We start from the raw sequence: 19,964 nt of genomic DNA, 5'->3' as shown, positions 1-19,964 counted from the left end.
GCTCTCTCTTTTTTTTGTTGTTCACCTCCCTGTCCCTCCTCTGAGCGTTAACCCAGTTTTAAAACGAGACAAACTGCTTCAGTGGAGCGGAAATACAAGTGTTTATCGAGTCGGAGATGCTAAGTGTCTGGTTACGGGCTCTCCTCCCTTGGCCCTTTTGACCGAGTGTGTGAGGGGATTTTAATAAGTGCCTCAGTGTTGTGTTACTTTCCCCCCCGCCCTGTCCCCTGCTGTCTCTGACCAGTCCACCACATCAAGGTTACAATAACGACCAATGCGATTTGATGGAAACCAGAAATCTCCTCGGGTCCCTTTTTTTTTTTTGGGATGCACGAGAACGCCGAGCGAAGCAGCAACGCATGAACTTCTGCCTGAAGAAAGGACTATAGACTGTTTGACCTGGGGACTGAGGCGATACATTAGGATTTTTGTGTGTGTGTTTGTTTTGTTGTGTGTGGGTTTATTTAGGAATGAAATGGGGGGCAGCGAAGTGTAAACAACATGCCTGTTGGGTTTGTTTGTTTTTCGCTTGAGCGATCACCATCTCCCCTTTGCGTTAATGAGAGACATTGTGACACATCCTCAGATATGTCCTCAGGCAGGACAGTAAAAAAGGAGAGAAAAAAAGTACAAACAAAATACAGTATGTTTTTTTTTTTTATGTCAGGTAACATAAGCAGGAAAAAAAAGTTCTGAAACAGAAAAGTTTTCCTTTTTCTATTTTCCTCCCTCGGGAGCCACAGTGGAAAAGCATTTTTATTTATTTTCTCTTTTTTCTCTTTTTATTCGCCCAGCAAAGATTTTTTTTGCTGAATCACTGCTGAAAAAAAGATGGAAGAGAGAGAGAGAGAGTCTTGGGGCTGGAAAATGGCCGTAATAACCCTCTTGGCCAGTAACCTTTACGGGGCTCCAAATGAGTGAGTTTGTTGGGGCGCGGAGCCTGCCTCTGGTTTTAATACGCTCGCTCGGAGCAGAGGCGCACTTACCTCAGCCCCTCTGGAGAAGAGGCCCATCATTTCCCCGTGCACCTCCAGTAAAACCCAGCCATGCTAATGCGCTCCCATTACACATATCACGCATTAAAGGTAATTGGACATAATCACAGACCTTGGCTTCGGGGGTGTGAGGAGCGTTCTGACTGTAAGCATAGCAGATGTTAGTTGCTATGATAATCACACAAAACAGATGTAAAGCCCGACCTATAAGGATCTGGCAGCGGGTCGCCAAGGACTTTCTCTGCGGAGAGTGTGAAGTCCCGGGGATAAGAGCAAAGCGGAGGATCTTAGCTTTAATCTCTCTTGATGTTATCTGGAGTTTGTTGTAAGTGCTATCTTGCTATCTTGTATCCTTTTATCTTTCACTTTAGTTTAAACCTTGACTCTTAGCCTTGACGAACACTAGCCCCTTTCAGATCGTCGAGCCAAAGCCAAGTTAGCCAGGCCGTGCCAGGGCTAACTGCTTTCACACCTTTAGGCGAGGGACCTAAACTTTGGGCCACTTGGGGGCTATCTTGGCGATACTGACCCCTGACTTAGGGTAGAATCGGGCTAGAGGCAGTGTCAAGGTGAAGGCAAGAGGTCAACCCATTGCTGTGTGCGTTTCTTTTTAGGAATTCACCTTCTTGGTTTGTATAGAAATTAATATTAAGTGACACACATGTAAAAGGACAATAATAGGTGACTGTCTGATAGCATACAGGATAGGAAAGAGGTATGCAACTTTCTGCTTATCCTGTTTGAAAATGTGTGGTATTGCGGAGTGGCCAATGGCCTGACCTGGGCTACTATCACCAGGTGGCCCCCAAATTACCCTAGCCTGGCCTGGCCTGGCCTGGCTCGACAGTCTGAAGCCGGCTACTGTGTATCTAAGTGTTGACACACACTAAGCAAAGAGCAGCTTGCTTTCTCTTGTTTGCAGACAATGACATTGCGTGCCGGCTTGCTTCGTTAGCCAAACGGCACCTCAGTGCTTCACCGAGGCGGCAAAGACGTGCATCAGTTTATGCCCAGAGAGACCTCATGCCAACTGGGTCATGGAGTCTGTCAGCTGATGCTGGTGGAATGAACATGTCCACCCTCTTTAGATGCTGAGGTGCCCATCAGTGTGGCTCTAAGGAAACCGCGCTTCTGTGGCTGGTGATTGACAAGTGCCATTGGAGGTTAATTTCAGGGGGCAACACTCACTTCAGACTGCTCGTCGAACTGTGCACGCGTCGATTTTTTGCCAAGGACATGAAAAGGTGTTGCTAGGCGCAATGGATGTCGTCTGCAGTAGATCACGCTGACTGTCTCACACAATGTTGCTGTGTGACTTGACCGTCTCACATGACACTTTTTAAAGGGTCATCCTTGAGAGTTGCATAACACCTTCAGTGTTAGGCAGTAATAGTCACCACACCCTCTCCCTCAAGTGACATTTACACTTGTCATCATTCATTATCAGTGGCTCATTTCAGAAGTGGACGTAAAGCCAGAGTTTTGGTTGACCGAAGATTTCATGCGTGAGCTGCATTTTTTAAGATGGAGCTTGGGATGGTTGCTATGTATATTTGAGGTTTACATTAGCTTTGGTCTTTCATTTTGTGCCATTATGTTACATAAGATAAGGTCAAAGACAGGATGATTTGAACAGAAGCCCTATCGCTTTCTCATGTATTCTGCAGAAGGGGAAGCACTGTTTGATGGATTGTTTGGGCATTGCTGAAGTTCGAGAGGTTTCCAGTACATTGCAGTAATTGTCTCCGTTGAGGGAGCCCTGCTATTTCTTATGACCCCTCTCTGATCTTTTGAATAGAAAGATTTTCATCAGGAGCTCCCCCCTCCCCCCATTCTCTTTTGATGACAGCAAGTTAACCCTCTCCCCCCCCACACACACACACACACACACACACACACACACACACACACACACACACACACACACACCACTCCTTGTGTAATCAGGGCATGATGTCAAAGGGTTATTTTAAGAGCTGGCAAAGACCCGCCACCCTCTGCCTTCGCGGAGAGATGAGACGGTGTGTGTGTGTGTGTGTGGGGCGGAGGTCTGGTATGTGTATGTGTGTGTGTGTCTGTAGGGGGGTGGGGTGGGGGGGTCCAGACAAAAAGAGAATAAGTATGAGAGGAATAGAGAATGAGAGAGAGAGCTGTGGTGTAGAGTAGAACATTAATCACTGTCTGCATTGTAATAATACACACATACACACACACACACACACACACTACAGTGGAAGCAGGTCCATGTGGATGCATGTGGGGGGGTTGTTTGCAGCACTGCTGTACCACTTTGGTTGTAGGTTTGGCTCTGTCTCATCTGCTGTTTTCAGACCAGCTCATAAAATTGTCATGGGTGAGCTCTGTGTGAATAGTGGCTCAGTCGTGGTGAATGCGCGTGGCTAAACGATTGCCGTGGTTTCTTGTCATATGTCATAGCTGTTGTTGTTTTTTCCAAGGTAAAAACAAAGCCGCCCCTGTGAGATGAAAAACAAAGATGTATGATCATCCACCGAGTGCAGCTACGACCGGAGGCTGCGCAACTGTGAAAAAAAGGAACGATTTATCAGGCTCCTGTTTGTTTGACTGTGAATGGAATCTCTCTCTCTCGGCCTGTTGCCTGAGGACTGCACTCACCCTGTTTGTGTGTGTGTGTTTGCAACTGCTGCATTATAGCTGCCAATTCCTCTAATCCCCCCCCCCCCCCCCCCCCTGTGGCTCCATGGATCCCACCCAACGAGAATCAATAGGAATCCAGCGTGACTGCTGTACAGTAGGTGGTGGGTTTGTTCCCAATAATGACAGTGCTGCTGTTTCAGAAGATTAGGTCATCTGATTTTGGGGGCGGAAGGGAGTGTGTGGGTGTGTGTGTGTGTGTGTGTGTGGGGTGGGGGGGGGTTGTGCATGGCAGGTTTTGTTTGTGCTCATCCTCTTCCAAAAAAAGAAATCCCAGACCAGGGTATGCCTTCTCTGTCTGGCCCTCTCTCAGGGAGGCGCTTTGATAAAGCGCTATTGTTTGTCCAGGTGGCACTTCTGCTGACTCTGTGCTTTCTGTGTGGAAGCCACTCTGCGGCGGGTCACGGCGGACCAGACTGCTCCGAGACGGACGCGCGGCGGGGGGGGGTTGTGGTTGGTGCACCGCCGCAGGTCCCCCGAGGGTACGGCGGCAGGCCGCGGCTGATCGCCGTTCACCGCTCACCGCTCGTGTGAAGGAGAGGCCAAGGAGGCTCGCGCTCTCCTTCCGGCGAATTAAAAGCAGGGCTATAGGCTACACACGGAGCTGCCAACTCAGGCTGCTCCTTTGAGATGGTAAAGGCTGACCCTGGCGCACTTATGGGAGTCTCTCTGTAGAGAAATGGAGCAGGCTACGGCTACTGTTGCTGCATTCCTGGTGGTGGTGGGGTCATGTGGTTGGAGGACCTCTCAGATTTCAGTCTCGGATTGCTTGGATACTTTTAATGGAGTGCAAGATCTAAATCCCATAGATTGGCGATATGTTAGCGATCGCCGCATGGGTAGGATCAATTCCCACACAGCTCCGATTCCACATGTACAAGCTCTTACTGCGCAAGGAGATCCACCAGGAAGATGCCGCAGCTCATTTTTTATTGCATTTCTTCTCCGACATGAATAATTCACTCACCCTGTCCTGTCCTATATGCATGGTGTGTGTCGCTCGCTATTTACACGAAACATCTATGACCTTCCCTCCTCCATCCTCGCCTTCTCTAGCATGATCTCCTCCATCCTCCTCCATCCTCCTCCATCCTCCTCCATCCACCGTCATCCTCCTCACAGCCCGATGGCATCATTGGCACGAAACCTCCGGCTCCTCCACACGCTTGAAGTATTCTCTTGAAATCTTCTCTCCTCCCTCTAAGGAGTTATTATCTTGTAACTCTACCGGCAATAGGTCAGTCGAGTACTAGCCTCCATCGCTTAGTAGTGCAGAGGACGTGATGTCAAAGGCATTTGAGCTAGTGAAATGCCAGATGGAATTTGAGCGAGTTAGAATTCAGGAAGTTCTTTCCCTCCCTGGCCCTCACATCCCCCCCCCCCACCCCCCGTCTCCCTTAAGCACGGTAGATGTTATCTAATATTTAGTATGAGTCTGTATTTAGACATTACATCGGGGAGGACTTGTTAAGGACTTCTCATGCCAGGACACAGGAGAGGGTGAAAAGGACAGTTGTGACATTTCTTGATTTTATGTCACATTGCACTTGCATTGAGTGTGATTAGACTTAAAATGCTCAGTCCCATGCTGCGTTGGGATTAAGTTTACCGTGCGAAAATACAGTAAATGTGACAAACATAATTGCTGTTTATAACATGGGCAAATTCATTATGAGCAGAGAAAATCAGTGATGATGAAGGAATTGTTTATTGCTGTGTTTGTTTATGTGTCTCTCTAATCTCACTAATCATACTTGTAATCACATCTTGTCGCATCTGTTGTGGTATGCCCAGTTGTGGGGCAGGCTCACCGTGTGCAGAGAATCCCGGCAGTAGGCCGGACTCTCGTCATTGTTAATCTTGATTTGGCCCACATTTCTCCCAGATGTTATTTTTCCTCTTTTTTTTTTTTTCTCCTGCGGAGTAAATGGCTGGGTAAAAATGTAAACATGGCTTGTTGATATGTCTGGGAACTGGACGCGTAGGAAGAAATACGGGACTGTTTTTTAAGGAAGTGTTTGCTCCCTGTCAGCGTTTTACAAAAAAAAAGGTGTTTTTTTGCAACACTTATATTGCTCGCCTGTCGGACAAATTTTTATGAGTTTGAAATTTGTATTTGTGTAGAGAGACTGATGTGCCTTGCTGAGAGGGTCTATGAGATTGCGTGTTCACTGATGAGATCTACAAGGACAAGGTGTGTGTTGAGCAGACCTTGAGGATTTTTGTACAAGATGCATTTCCAACAGGAATGTGTCAGACTAGGTGCTTTAGAGAACAAGAGAAATGCATTTGGGTCACAAGGGGTTAGGCTCCCAGCTGGGTGCTGGGTAGTGCTCACTTTAGCAGCCCTTTCTCAACGGAGTGCTTTTGCTCGATGTCAACAGTAATAGATTTCTGAATGACAGGCTCCCACAGATTCTATGCCTTTCTATGTGAATCCTTACAAAATGGTTTGTCTTTTACTTAATTTTTTTCATTGATTTTATGTCTTTCGAGTTGTGTTGTAGAGGTGGTTTTAAATTGTTAGTTGGTGATTTTGTTGTTTTTGTTGCGTTTCTTAAGGGTAACTTTAGACAGAGAGAGTGCACATCTTTTTGTTGTAGTCATCACATTAGCTTCATTTCTCCTCCAAATAGAACCAAATGGAAGGTCACAGATGACTGACAGATTGCTTCAAGCTTAGCTGAATACGCCCGACTTGGTACTCAAAAATATACTCCTCCATTCCCTCCTTGTGCATTGTGTGCAGTTTCGGAGAGTGATTTGTGATGCTTCCTTCCCCCAGTTGTTGCATTAAATACCATCAGTATTAGATCCAAAAGTAGAATACACAATTAAAATATGCCAAGCTACTAGGCCTACATCATTAGCAAACACTGTGAAGCAATGGATTATATACAAAAAACAGACAAATGAAAAACACAGGCCTGTTCCTTTTCACATCTAATGCGTTTACGTAGCAGTACAGTATTTAACTTGCACAATTTATTGCTCCGTTGTGGACAAATTGATCGCAAGCCTTTGCCATGATACACATTCTGTGTGCAGCGTGTTTCCTGTCTTGGCTAATCTGCTGGTTTGATTATGCTCCAGGCCGTCCGCCTTCCATGGATGTCTAAACATTTAGACAGGAATGCACTGCTGTAGGCCCCCTTCTCCTGCCATATGCAGAGCCAATGCTCCTCCTCTAGACTTCACTTTGACTTGCTGAATGGTCTCAGGTTGGTACATCGTTAAGTTTGTGCATGAAAGCCCATTCTTCAGTCACAGGACTGTTCCCCTAACTCGTCTCTTTGTGTGATTTAAACAAGGCCTGTCAGTGATCAGAATGACAATGGGACCATTTAGAGGTAGTTATTTAGATCACTTAACACAGCTCCTTTTTTTTCTTCCGAGAGGAAATTGGATTTTTTTTGCCAGTTGCCTCTGCAAAACAGTTCTGCTAATTTCACAGTCTCACGGCGTTCATGGGTAATTTGAGTATTTTGGGAAATGTACCCTGCTGTTCTCCCAAGGTCTCAATGAAGAATTGGTATTAATTTTCTCTACTTCTCTCAGCGTGATATCTCATTGTTTTTATCTCCTCTCTTTCTCTTCCTCCCTCTCTCTCTCTCTCTCTCTCTCTCTCTCTCTCTCTCTCTCTCTCTCTCTCTCTCTCTCTCTCTCTCTCCCCTGCAGATCCATCTCCAGCTGTCGCCCGGAATTAGCTGTGTGCCGTGAAAGGGGACCAGCCTCTGCTCAACTGCCAACCGCTGTCCTTCACACCCAAATGCTGTGTGCCTGTCGTCAAGCCGGCCTCGTCTTGTGAGCTATGGCCTTGTGTTGAAGGTCGGGCCTGCATTCAGGGGCCTCTCCTGGTGCAACACTTCTCCTGCGGCCCCACCAAAGAGGCATCCCTTCTTGCTCTCTCTCATTCTCTCTCTCTCTCCCTCTCTCTCTCCCTGTCTCTCTCTCTCTCTCCGTGGGACACAAATGATCAACTGTAGACAGTATAAATGAGAGAGAAGGAGTGGGTGTTTTTTGAGCGTCTTCATGCGCTTGTGTTCCCGGCGTTCGCCAGCGGGATATGAGCGTTGCGGGCGCGCGGATAGACGACGTGTTGACTCATCCACCTGCGGTAGCAGCAGCAGCAGCAGCAGCAGCGGCGGGAGGGACCCTAGACTCCCGCGAAGCCATGCAGTCAGAGGAGCTCTTCAACAGGAAGCTGAAATCCTTGAACGGCAGCATGGGGCCTCCGGCCAACACCGCGCAGCAAAGCAAGTCCGACGGGGGAGGCAAAGCCAATGGGACCACACCCGCCATGCCCAAGATGGGGGTCCGCGCCAGGGTGACGGACTGGCCCCCGAGAAAGGATGGCTGGGACGGCCGTTTGGGTCCCAACTACGAAAGCGTCATAATGGCATTTCAGAACGGGCAGCCGGACCAACGCATGGACATGGGCGAGATGGAGGAGCCGCCTCTGGACTCTGACTACCCCGAGACTAAGTACATGTTGAGTGACCTTTTGAACCGCTCGCCCTTGAAGGGCCTCCACCCCATCCGCCAGAGGAGCAACAGCGACGTGACCATCAGCGACATCGACTCGGAGGACCTGATGGACCAGAAGGCGGTCAACCCGAACACCGGCGCCTCGCTGCACCGGGAGTACGGCAGCACCTCGTCCATCGACCGGCAAGGGCTCTCCGGACTCTCGGCGCTGACCGGCGAGGGCTTCTTCACCCTGCTGCGGGGCTACCGGGTGGACACCCTGGACCACCGCGGCATGCCACCGCTGGGCTTCCCCGAGCTCCTGCGCTGCGAGACGGCGCTGTCGCCCAGCCTGCAGACGGCGGCGCAGATCGCCCGCGGCGAGATCGTGCGCATCTCCAACTACGACTACGTGGACAGCTCGCTGCTCTACAGCCGCGAGCGCGAGAAGTCCTTCATGCGGCGCCTCAAGTCCGACTCGTCCGAGACCACGTCGCTCTTCCGCAAGCTGCGCACCATCCGGAGCGAGCACGACGGCCTGCGGCTCTTCATGGAGGACGACCGGCGGCCGTTCAGCTTCCAGAAGTGCTTCGCCCACTACGACGTCCAGAGCGTGCTCTTCAACGTCAGCGAGGCGCTGGCCGGCAGGGTCACCCTCGTTCCGAGGAAGAACGTGACGACCGGGGCGTCGGCCGCCTCGCAGTACCAGGTCTGCGGAGGAATGCCCGGAGCGGGAGGCGGGCTGGTCGGAGGAGGAGGTGGAGGAGGTGGAGGCGGTGGCGGAGGATTGGGAGCCGTGGCCTGCGGTAGCATGAGCACGCCCGCGTCCTTCGAGTCCCCCCTGGGCAGCCGCGAGGACCTGAACCCCAAAGAGAACCTGGACGCGGATGAGGGCGACGGCAAGAGCAACGGACTGGTGCTCACCTGCCCCCACTTCCGCAACGAGGTCGGCGGCGAGGGGGAGCGGCGGATCTCCCTCTCGCGGGCCAACAGCGCCACCTACAACGTCGGCGGCGAGAGCTGCTCGTTCGAGTCGTCCCTGAGCTCGCACTGCACCAACGCCGGCGTCTCGGTCTTGGAGGTGCCCCGAGAGAACCAGCCCATCCACCGGGAGAAGGTCAAGCGCTACATCATCGAGCACATCGACCTGGGCGCGTACTACTACCACAAGTACTTTTACGGGAGAGGTAAGGACTTTGGCTGATGTAGTGTTGCATGACAGACGTCTGAGAACTTGACCGCAAGCCTGCGGGCTGTTCTGTATTTTTTTTGTGTGATGTAGAATCCATCAGCTTCATGCATTATAAACAATATCAGGTGAGGGGAAGGTCGCGCCGTCTCTCGCTACCCAAATTTGCACGAGTCAGACACATTTCGCGAACCTGATTCTTTGCATTAGGGAGTGTTAGTGGATATGAGGCTTGGAAACAATGGACGGATTGTTTCCCCGGTGTGTGTGTGTGTGTGTGTGTGTGTGTGTGTGTGTGTGTGGGTTTCGCTTGACTTCCTGAGGAGGAGAGCGCTGGCACTGGGCGTTCTGTGTGAAAACGGGACGACGTGTGATATTTCCCTCCTGACCTGAGTGCTGTGATTTGTCATGTGAGAAGAGGGAAGTGAGGCGAGCTAGAGAGGCTCGGTGCAGCTGTTGCTCTTAGAGGCATGGATGGGGTATGGAGGGAGGGTGGAGGGTGGTGGTGGTGGTGGTGGTGGTGGGTGGAGTTCAGAGTTCTTTTTCGCACGGGCCTGCTGGGTAGATCAGTCAATCTGCAGAGGCATCATAGTGTTCCTTCCTTCCGAAGCCCCAGGGCATGCGAAATAAAACGTAGACTTGGCTGTCAACGTGGTTCTCCATCCATGTAAGCGTGAATGGGAATGTTAGTGTGTAGGCAGTGTCAGTATTTGGACTTGGAGTGTCTCAGGGTGTCTCAGGGTGTGTGTGTGTGTGTGTGTGTGTGTGTGCGTGCGTGTGCGTGCGTGTGTGTGCTAGCGTGTGTGTGTGCGCGTGTGAGCCCGTGTGTGTGTGCGCACGCTTGTACACATGTGTGGTTTGTGCATCCGTACGAGCCTCTGTCTGTACATGTGTGCCTGTAAGTGTGTGAGCACATTCTCTCAGCATATTGTGTTACCCATTCTTAAGCTCGAAAAAGCAGCTGCTGCTCCGACTCACAGCCAAACATCCACGGCGTCCGTCCCCTCCCAAAGCCAAGCGCGGGCCAGACATGGGGCCCATCGCTCTGGGCTCTGGGCGAGAGCCGTGCCTCCCTCTCCTCCACGCCCACCACCTTGAAACGACTCCAGCCATGGAGAATGAAGCCAATTACAGCCCCAGCTCAAATAGCATTAAAACATGTTAGTGAGCTTATTCTATTGGGAAGTGGATTATCCTATACTGTAAAATGTGGCTCTCCCACAGCATTCCTAAGGACACCATTGACACACACGTCCAGGCACAGAGAATAATTAGAATAGACTATTATCATGCCATGCATTTATCTTACATTCCATTAATCCCAGACGCGTGTGTCTGTGTGTGTGTGTGTGTATATACTGTATGTATATACACAATATATATAAATAATAATTATATATACAAAATACAATATATATAATTATAATAATGATAATTATATAATATTATATTATGATATATTATTATAATATTGTATCATATTTATTCATCATATCATATTTATATTTATTTATTTTTAAATTCTGAAGAAGCTAATGCTTGCCTTCTAGCCGGATGGATAGAGCTCTCAGTGTGCTCAAGAGGAAAAGTGTGCTCCACTCGACAGAACTTGATCCCTTCAGTCCATCATTGGGAAAGCGACCTGCTAAGCTATTACCCTGGTGGATGTTGCGACCTTTTAGCCAAATGGACATCCTGAAAGGACAGAGCTGTCATCACGTCGGACGCTAATGTCTCCTCCACTTTCTTTCTCTATGGGCTCTGATGCTCTTCGCCCCAGCCTAGGAGCAGAGGGGGGCTTTTATCGCCCAGGGAGTAGAATTGATCCCATCGACCGACACACACACACACGCACACACACACACACACGCACACACCCTGCTCTGTTGCGTTGCCTCCGCTGGCATGCATACCTCTTAGTTCACAGGAGCTCTCAAGGAAGACAGTCCAGAAGTGTGCGTGGGGTTAGACACACGGGCAAAGGGTGCACTCGCACATACGAGCACATACTCACACACAAGGGCCATTTGCAGTCACACAGATGCACATAGCCTCTGTCATGCCTCATGCCTCACACACACACACACACACACACATACACACACAGACACACACACACACACACACACACACACACACACACACAGGTATGCAAGTCAGACACAGCCAGCCCAGGCTTGCACTCATGCATGCATTATGCACATATATTCACACCTCCAGGCATGCATTACAGGTGACAGAATGAGTGCCACCATGATAACCATACCAGCCCTCTGCAATTTGATCCCTCTGGCAACAGTGCCACCTCAACAACAGCCTCCGCTACCGTGGCGATAACGTAACGCGACCATCAATGTAAGGTGACCTCAGATTGTCACATTGCGACGGGTGTGTCAAAAGGCTTGTCGCGCTGACATCCCCACTGTGTCATAAGGCCACGGTAAGCAGCCATCTCATAATGCCGCTCAACTGCTGTCCACATATTCCCTCGTCCCGTCCCGGGTTTAGTGACGTGTTTCTCTGGGCGCCATACTGGCATGTCGTGCTGTCTTCAGGCCCAGGAGCATCAGAGCGGGCGAGGATTAAGTGGATTCACGTTGCACTGATCCGTTGTTGTCTCCTCAATCCCCCGTCTTTCTCCTCTCAGCCATGGCAGGGATTAAGGCCCTCGTTTAGCTGCCCGGGCGGATGGGCTCGTTGTTGTTTATCGTCTGCGTTCGTTCTCTCCTCGGAGTGAGTTATGTCACGTTGCGCACCGTCTTCTTCCCCTCAGCCTCGGGAAGGTCGAGGGGAAAAGTGCAGGTGTGGTTGTCACCTTTGCTTCAAGGCCACGGCTCATGTTGATTGTGTCAGTACGCGAGCTTTTGCTTAATGCTCTGTTTCACTTTGGATCTTTTACATGTCGTTGAGAGTGCTTTAGGCTTTCAGTGCTTTTTGTTTGTTTGAGTAATTCTCAATGGGTTTTCTCTGACTCGTAAGAACCCTCTATCTCTATCTGTAAGGAATTAGAGAAAAGGGATTTCTCACAATGATTCTCATTGTGTATGTGTGTGTTTTGAAAAAAGAAATCGCTGGTCTTGATTTGTAAAAGCTGAGCAGCATCGGATTCTGAAGATAGAGCTGAACTCTAGCAAAATGAGTTTTTTTTAATCTCGGCGGGACCCCCATAGCGAATTGTAATCAGAGATTATGCCCCATAGATGTTGGGTGGGCGTCGTAATGAGACCATGACTGACATAAAGATCTGGGTCTACTCCCGGTAACCATGGAGATGCCATCTTAATTACATGGCCTGAGTGAATTTGAGCATTACCATAAGGCACCGCAGACTAATGTGTGTCGCACACGGATCTATGATTTTGTCCCAGCTATTGAACATGTTGCCTTTTGAGCTTTTTGTAGATAACTGTTTATTAATTTCAGGCAGTTTAGTTATTTGACATAGACATCTGTCATAGACTATTGGCTCAATTTATGAAGAATATTACAAAAGCTATTTTTGAGCAAGCAATTGAAATGGATGATCACACCATATACATTTCAGAAGTGCTGTAGGCTCTCTATGACTCTAAAGTGTATTCCCTCCTCATGAATAATTCTGTCGTTATGCCTCTGGTCCTATACACATAGACATATAGGGTTATTAGTTATGAAAGGTGCACACTTCCTCTATACAGCCCCTTAGTCCCTTCTCTCATATATTAGACCTTTTTCAGTTCCAGACTATTCTTTATTCATTTGCATCCTAAGCGACATTTTGGACGGGCCGGATCTTTCAGCACCGCCTGTGCCTGCCTGGGCCCGGGCCTCAGCCAAGAGGCCATTAGATAACACTCTTCCTGTCAGCCCGTGTGAATTTATGCCGTCTTCCGGTGCGCGGCGAGCCCGCAGTCCTGTCCCAGCACGAGCGTCTCTCAGTGTCCTGTCTTCCCAGGTCCACATCCAGGCATTCATTTGCTGCCATTGTCAGAGAGGAACAGATTTGGAAGCAAAGTGGGTGGCCTTTGGCTTGAGATATGGTTGAGATTGTTGAGATATTGAAATCTGAATCATCTGAATCATCTGGTCATAAAATCTGTTTGTTTGATTTCACCAAACAACAAACAAGCAAAGGCATAAATGTGTTAGTATGCTAATTTATCACATTAATTTGTCTCTACCTCTCTAATTGTTTTCAGAGCACCAGAACTACTTTGGAGTGGATGAGAATCTCGGGCCTGTGGCTGTAAGCGTGCGCAGAGAAAAGCTGGAAGATAACAAGGAGAGGGAGGCGAGTCAGTACAACTATCGCGTCACCTTCCGGACCAGCCAGGTAAACAAACACACACAACATCCCCTTTACCCATCTCTTCTGTGGTCAAGAAACAGCATGGCCAGGCGATGAATGTCCACAAAAGAGACATTTCACGATGTTATTCTGACCGTACACGTAATTACGTATAACGGCTTTTATATTGTGGGACATATGATTATGGTGAAAGCCTGTTTAAGGATGTTGTTGCTTTACCATAGTGAGATTTTTATCCCCTAAGTATGTGAGTTCCTGCCGGTCAGGAGTGTGTATTATTGCGAGAGCATGAAGATGTGGAGGGCTTTGAGGGCAATGTAAGCAAGAGTGACTGATTCAATTCAGTTCAAGTTCAACCCACAGAACTCAGAGGCTGTTATGAGAACTAAGGGTTAGGAAGGGCATAGAGAATGACTCAGATGCTGAATGCAAAACAAGGCATTTGGCCAGACAGGAAGTGACAAGAAGTCAGACAAATGTGTGCGTCCACGTACACACACGCGCGTACACACACGCGCGTTCACACACACACACACACACACACACACACACACACACACACACACACACACACACCCTTAGATAGAAAATGTCAGTCTTCTCGCCCTTTTTTCCTTTTTGTCTTTATTTCTCTCTCTCTCTCTCTCTCTCTTTCTCACACAGACACACACACACACACTCACGCACACACATAAACAGGGCCACGCACACACAGCGACACAGACACAGAGCTCTCTATATTTGACCCCTCGGGGGTATCATCCTGTTGAATAATTCAGGTAAGACAGCTGCATGTGGCTGAGAAATGTCACTGATATTAAATGCCAGTCTTGGACCGCAGCCAGGATTTCAATATTTCACTCTCGCTCCCACACCACAATAAATCTGGGTCACGCAATCACCGAGGGTCACACAGACAAGGTTAAAGCAGCCAACAACCCCATCCACCACCATCACCACCTCCGCACTCCAATCCCATTACCCCTGAATCCTATTCATGCGTTTCAGTCATGTTCTCCCGCACCATCAAAAATAACAGCTCTTCTATTTGACTGGCATCAGTGCCAGAGTCAATAGCGAAAAAAACGTCAATTAAGATAACGTTGGAAGGGCTCCAGATAGAGTTTTTGCACATCTGTGACGGGATTCATCCGAGGCCGGCGCTGACGTAGGAGATGTAGGGGGGGGGGGGGGGGAATATAATCCACAATGCGGCGAGGGCATATCGCCACCGCGGTGCTGAAACACCAGAGCGACAGAGGCCGGTTTGTGTGACCAGAGGTTAACCTCCGGCTGACCCGCAGTGGACCTCTGGTTGACCTCATGGTTAACTGACGCATGTCCTAATGGCTCTATTTCCTGGTGCTTTATCATGATGCTGGTGCTCCCTCCATGCTCTTGACAGGAGAATAGATTTCTGAATTTCATGGTGCATAAGATATGCATAATTTGATTTAGACGATAGTTGCAATTCACCACACACTGTGTTTTTATCTTACAAAGAAAGATCTCTGTCTTTCTGCCATGATGCTGACATATCTGCAGGGCATGTTGAATATGGACACAGTGGATATTGTATACAGATGGACACTTTGTAACTAAATGTGTGTAAAAGCAAAAAGCTTCCTCCTCTTCTTCCTGTTAAGCTTTTCTTTTATCAGTCGACGTCCATCTAGTAAACATTTCAATGCATTATTTATTTCTCTCTGTGTGCCTGTCGATAGCAAAGCCGCCTCTCCGCTCTCATCTCCCCTCCCACCCTGACCCTGTAAAGTAGCACTCCCTCTATTGATTCCACTAATGCCACTGCTTTAAACACATCAGGATGGGAGGGAAACCAATGACACACCAGCTCACTCTAGTTTTTAATTCTCCCTCTCTCTCTCTCTCTCTCTCTCTCTCTCTCTCTCTCTCTCTCTCTCTCTCTCTCTCTCTTCCTCGCTCTCTCGCTCTCTCTTTCTCTCTCTCTCTATCTATCTCTCTCTCTCTCTCTCTCTCTCTCTTTTCAGCTGACCACTCTTCGGGGAGCCATCCTGGAAGACGCGGTGCCCTCCACCGCCCGGCACGGCACTGCCCGCGGCCTGCCCATAAAGGAGGTTCTGGAGTACGTGGTCCCTGAGCTGAACATCCAGTGCCTGAGGCTGGCCCTCAACTCCCCCAAGGTCCCCGAGCAGCTCCTCAAGCTGGACGAGCAGGGGGTAAGTGTCCGTGTCAAAGGTCACAGGTTACCTGATTCACACACCTTACTGTACACCCCTCACTTGATTACACTTGATGCACACCTTACTTGATTAGTTCGCCAACAGAGACTTCTCAGAGGTTTCGCTGACATTCAAATTCGGTCTTTAAAACTTGCTGTTGAATAAATACTCTGCTTGTACCAAACCCAACCACTAACCATAACCATACATTGTTCTTGACAAAGTGTCAACAGACAGTTTGTTTATAATCTGCAGTAGAGCATTCTCATAAAGTGTGACTGAGCTCCCATCTCATAAGTTCACAGCCCCACTCTCTGTGTGAGTGACCGACTGGGAATGACCTCCCAGATAAGAGTTTTTTATTTTTTATTTTCATTTCTCTTATTCCACTCTCATCCCCCTCAGCACGTCTGCGCTGTCCAAGATGTGTCTCGAGCTTTCCAGTGCAGTAGACAGGCAGCGCGTGCAACCCCACAGATGAATCAATTGGAGGCTGACTCAGCCTGTTGTTGTCTCCCCAGCCCTCCCCCACCCCCAAGCGCACAGAGAGAATATCTCAACGAGAGGGAGGCAATAAATCGCCTGTCTCGGAGCGCCGTGCGTAGACGCGAGCCACAGATCCCCAGTTAGTGCTTTTGATTGGTAGTTTTTATCTCTGGCCCCTCGCGGGTGAAAAGTTTATGAGAAATACGGGCTGCTGTGATCTCGGCGCTGGAGAATAAAAGCCCTCTCGCTCGTGCGATCTGACGCCCTTTAATTTCTCACCCTCTTTGATGAGGCCACAATAAGAGAGGTTTTTTTTAATTTTTTTTATGAGGGGCGAGGCAGACACCAGAGGTGCCGTCTGCCCCATCTGTCAAAGGGACTGTTAACGTAGTGTAATTGCATCTGGCAGAAACAGTGACAAGGGAAAGTTTCTCATTATGTCAGTAGTAGAGCTTCCCTTTTATCCACTCAGATCCGTGGAATAACAGACACACTTGTGCATCTGGGTGGCAGCGAGCCTACACACACACACACACACACACACACACACACACACACACACACACACACACACACACACACACACACACACACACACACACACACTATACACCAGACACACACACACACACTATTTGACTGCATTCCTACGTAATGAAACGTCATGTGTTTCTCCTACATTTTCCCCCTGTTTGGATTCAGATCTAACCCCGAAACAAAGCACGCCATGCCTGGAGTGGGCTTAGTGGGTCTTTGAAAGCGAGGTGGTCTCAAAACAAACAGGGCCCTAATTTACATCCTAGCGTGCGCGTCAGATGGCGACTTAGCGAGGGATATCCCATTTAAAGCAACGGGCCAGATCGAGCCCAGGCCTTAACTGTAGAGTCGCGCGTTTGGAACGCGGTTTGGGGAGCTTAGCGCAGAGACTCTCTTGCTTTCTCTCTCTCCCTCTCTCTCTGTCTCGCTCTCTCTCGCTCGCTCTCTCTCTCTCTCTCTCTCTCTCGCTCGCTCTCTCTCTCTCTAGCCACACGGTCTCGGCCTGGCGCAGACAGGGGACTCCCCTCTTTGAACGGCTCTGCGAGTCGAGTTACTGTGTATTTTGAACCGCGACCAACTGGCAGGATCCACCGTAGGCCCCCAAAACCGTAAAGCCGAGGAGAATGCGAGTGTTATTTTTAAAAAGCCCAACATGCTTTTATGCTTGTCTGTTTTAATCATTATTACAGAAGGGTCTAGGCGTTGGCAGGGTTTCTGACAACTGCTCTTTTTTTTTTTTATTTGTTTATTTAATTATTTTTTCATGCTTTTTTCCTCTTTCTTGGCCAGACTGGTGAATTTCATACTCAAGACCTCAGGGGTCAAAGAGGAAGCATAGCTCAACTCGAGGCGAATAAGCCCTCCCTACTGACCTGCCCGCTACATTCCTTTTTTTTTTTTGTTAAACCTTTTTATTTCAAAGGACATTCAATGCAAATACATTTTCTTTGTCTTTCATATACTTTACAAGTCCTTTTTGATTATTTCCCCATGCCCCCCCATCCCCCCCACCCCCACCCACACACACACCCAGGGATAATCCAATACATACAACAACTTAGAAATACTATAACCAAAAATTTAAAAATAAATAAATAAAAGTAAAAGAAGAGATTACGTAGAGCAGAAAATACATTCATATGTCTATATACACACACACACACACACACACACACACACACACACACACACACACACACACACACATGATATGAACGGAGGTACCAAAGGATATTCCCATTTTCTTTCTACACTTTTTCCAAGTTTGTAAAGTGTTAACGACAGTAAAACACTTGCCTATGATCTTAATTTTTTCAAAATGATTTATAAATATGAGGGAGCTAAGAGGCAGTGGTTCGACTATTTTTGATTCAATATTTAAGCATTATCGCACGAGTGGGAGTGGTGTTGTTGGCCAATATCGCCACGGCTGTGGTTCGCCGCAGGCACGAAGCCGAAGGCTGAGTGCCGTAGGTAACTACAGCCGTGGCGATATTGGCCAACAACACCACGACCACGAGTGCGATAATGCTTTTATACAACAGTTCCATTGCCAACAAAAAAAAGTTACCCGAGTGCATTTTTAGGAAGGATAATTCTTATTTGTCATCGTTTTATTCAGCCCAGTTCCTCCGCTATGCGAAGTAGGCCTAGCTCAGAACGCTTGTGGTTGCTATGCAACTGCTAAGTCAAAGAACATGGAATGCCGTCTCTGGTTAAATCAAAGCGAAAAATCAACGTCGCGGAGTGATTATTAGCTGTGAAGAGTCACCCGTGGTGATATCGGTTAATATCACCACTGATAGAACGCGTCTCGTCCAATCAGATATTGCTAAATCGTTCTACCGGACCTAACTGTTGTATAATCACCCACAACGATTCTTGTCTCATTGTTATCCATGAGATTAGGTTCCTCGTTTGAGCAGCCCAAAAGTAGGATTGAAGGTTCGGTAATCCCAAGCCTCCTAAGGCTTCTGGCTTCATAAGAGTAGAGAGACTAACACGAGGTTTTTTATTACTCCAAATAAATCTAGAAAAAGAGTTATTGATCAACTTGAAAAAATCATCTGCCCGCTACATTCCTGTAAACTTCACAGCCACATTCTTCTTAATGACTTCATGCCAGGAGTCGGTGCTTTTAGTTTTTGCATATGTTTTTGTTTTGTTTTGTTTTGTTTTGTTTTGTTTACGGGCGTGTGAGTGAAGCCGAGGCCATTCCTATAAAATAAAAAGAGAGTGTGTCTGTGAGAGAGGCGGATGTGTTGAAGGGTGCCCGTGTGAGAGTGGTGCAGAGTTGATTGAAGGTGAGAGAGAGTGAGTGTGTGTGTGTGGGGGGGGGGGAGAGACGTCATGATCCTGGGGATCAGTGGAGCTGCCGGCCACAGCAGGGGGAGAGAGATAGAGGGAGGGAGATGGAGAGAGGGAGACGGAGGGAGAGAGAGGGAGACGGAGGGAGAGAGATGGAGGGAGGAAGAAAGGGACAAGAGGAGGAGGAGGAGGAGGGAGGGAAGAGAGAGAGGCAGACAGGCTGAGGGGAAGCCTAATCAGGCAGACTACAGCAGGGCTGTCAGCACGGGCTGAACTCTGCTCCTCCAGTCTGGGCTGGCCAACACTGTCTTAATGCCCTTGATACCTTTACAGCGCCTTACAGTTCTGCAAATATGTTTCAACAGTTTGAAAATATAGTTGCATTTTTTCCTGAATAAGGAAAGTGCTTAATCACAAGCAAATGAGCGCGCCAGAGGTCATGGCCTTCCGCGTGATGGATATGCATACAGTAATGTGACTCTGTTTTTCCACTGCGCAGGTATGTGGCGTTTCCTTAATCTCTCCCGATTAATTCTTGCCACCCACAAAGGTCGTAATAAGCAAAGGCCAGGACTCCTCCAGTGGGATCCAGATCAGATCACATGCCCCTGCGCTCCGTCGCAAACGCTTCCTGCTCAGTTGGACTAGCAACAGCTCAGAGTCTGCCAGCTCCGCTCTCCCCCAACACCCTCACACCCCTTCTCTCTCTCTCACACACACACACACACACAAACACACACACACACACACACACACACACACACACACACACACACACACACACAGACACACAGACGCACAGACGCACAGACGCACAGACA

At 48.6% G+C, this 19,964-nt stretch overlaps 1 protein-coding gene across 1 annotated transcript in view; it reads left to right on the top strand.

Annotated features, from left to right (window-relative positions):
* Nucleotides 1–7,796: 7,796 nt before the first annotated feature.
* The window catches only part of LOC134064123 (signal-induced proliferation-associated 1-like protein 2), a 72,838-nt gene continuing 60,670 nt past the window's right edge, over nucleotides 7,797–19,964 (top strand). Inside the window, exons 1-4 of the mRNA XM_062519931.1 lie at nucleotides 7,797–8,858; nucleotides 8,952–9,322; nucleotides 13,503–13,636; nucleotides 15,622–15,810. Coding sequence (XP_062375915.1) covers nucleotides 7,843–8,858; nucleotides 8,952–9,322; nucleotides 13,503–13,636; nucleotides 15,622–15,810 — 1,710 coding nt within the window. The 5' untranslated portion in view covers nucleotides 7,797–7,842. The remainder of the gene's footprint in view (nucleotides 8,859–8,951; nucleotides 9,323–13,502; nucleotides 13,637–15,621; nucleotides 15,811–19,964) is intronic.

This window comes from Sardina pilchardus, chromosome 18 (genome assembly GCF_963854185.1).
Source record: "Sardina pilchardus chromosome 18, fSarPil1.1, whole genome shotgun sequence".
Taxonomy (NCBI): domain Eukaryota; kingdom Metazoa; phylum Chordata; class Actinopteri; order Clupeiformes; family Clupeidae; genus Sardina; species Sardina pilchardus.
Note: the sequence above shows the minus strand (reverse complement) of the source record. Positions and strands in the feature narration are given on the sequence as shown.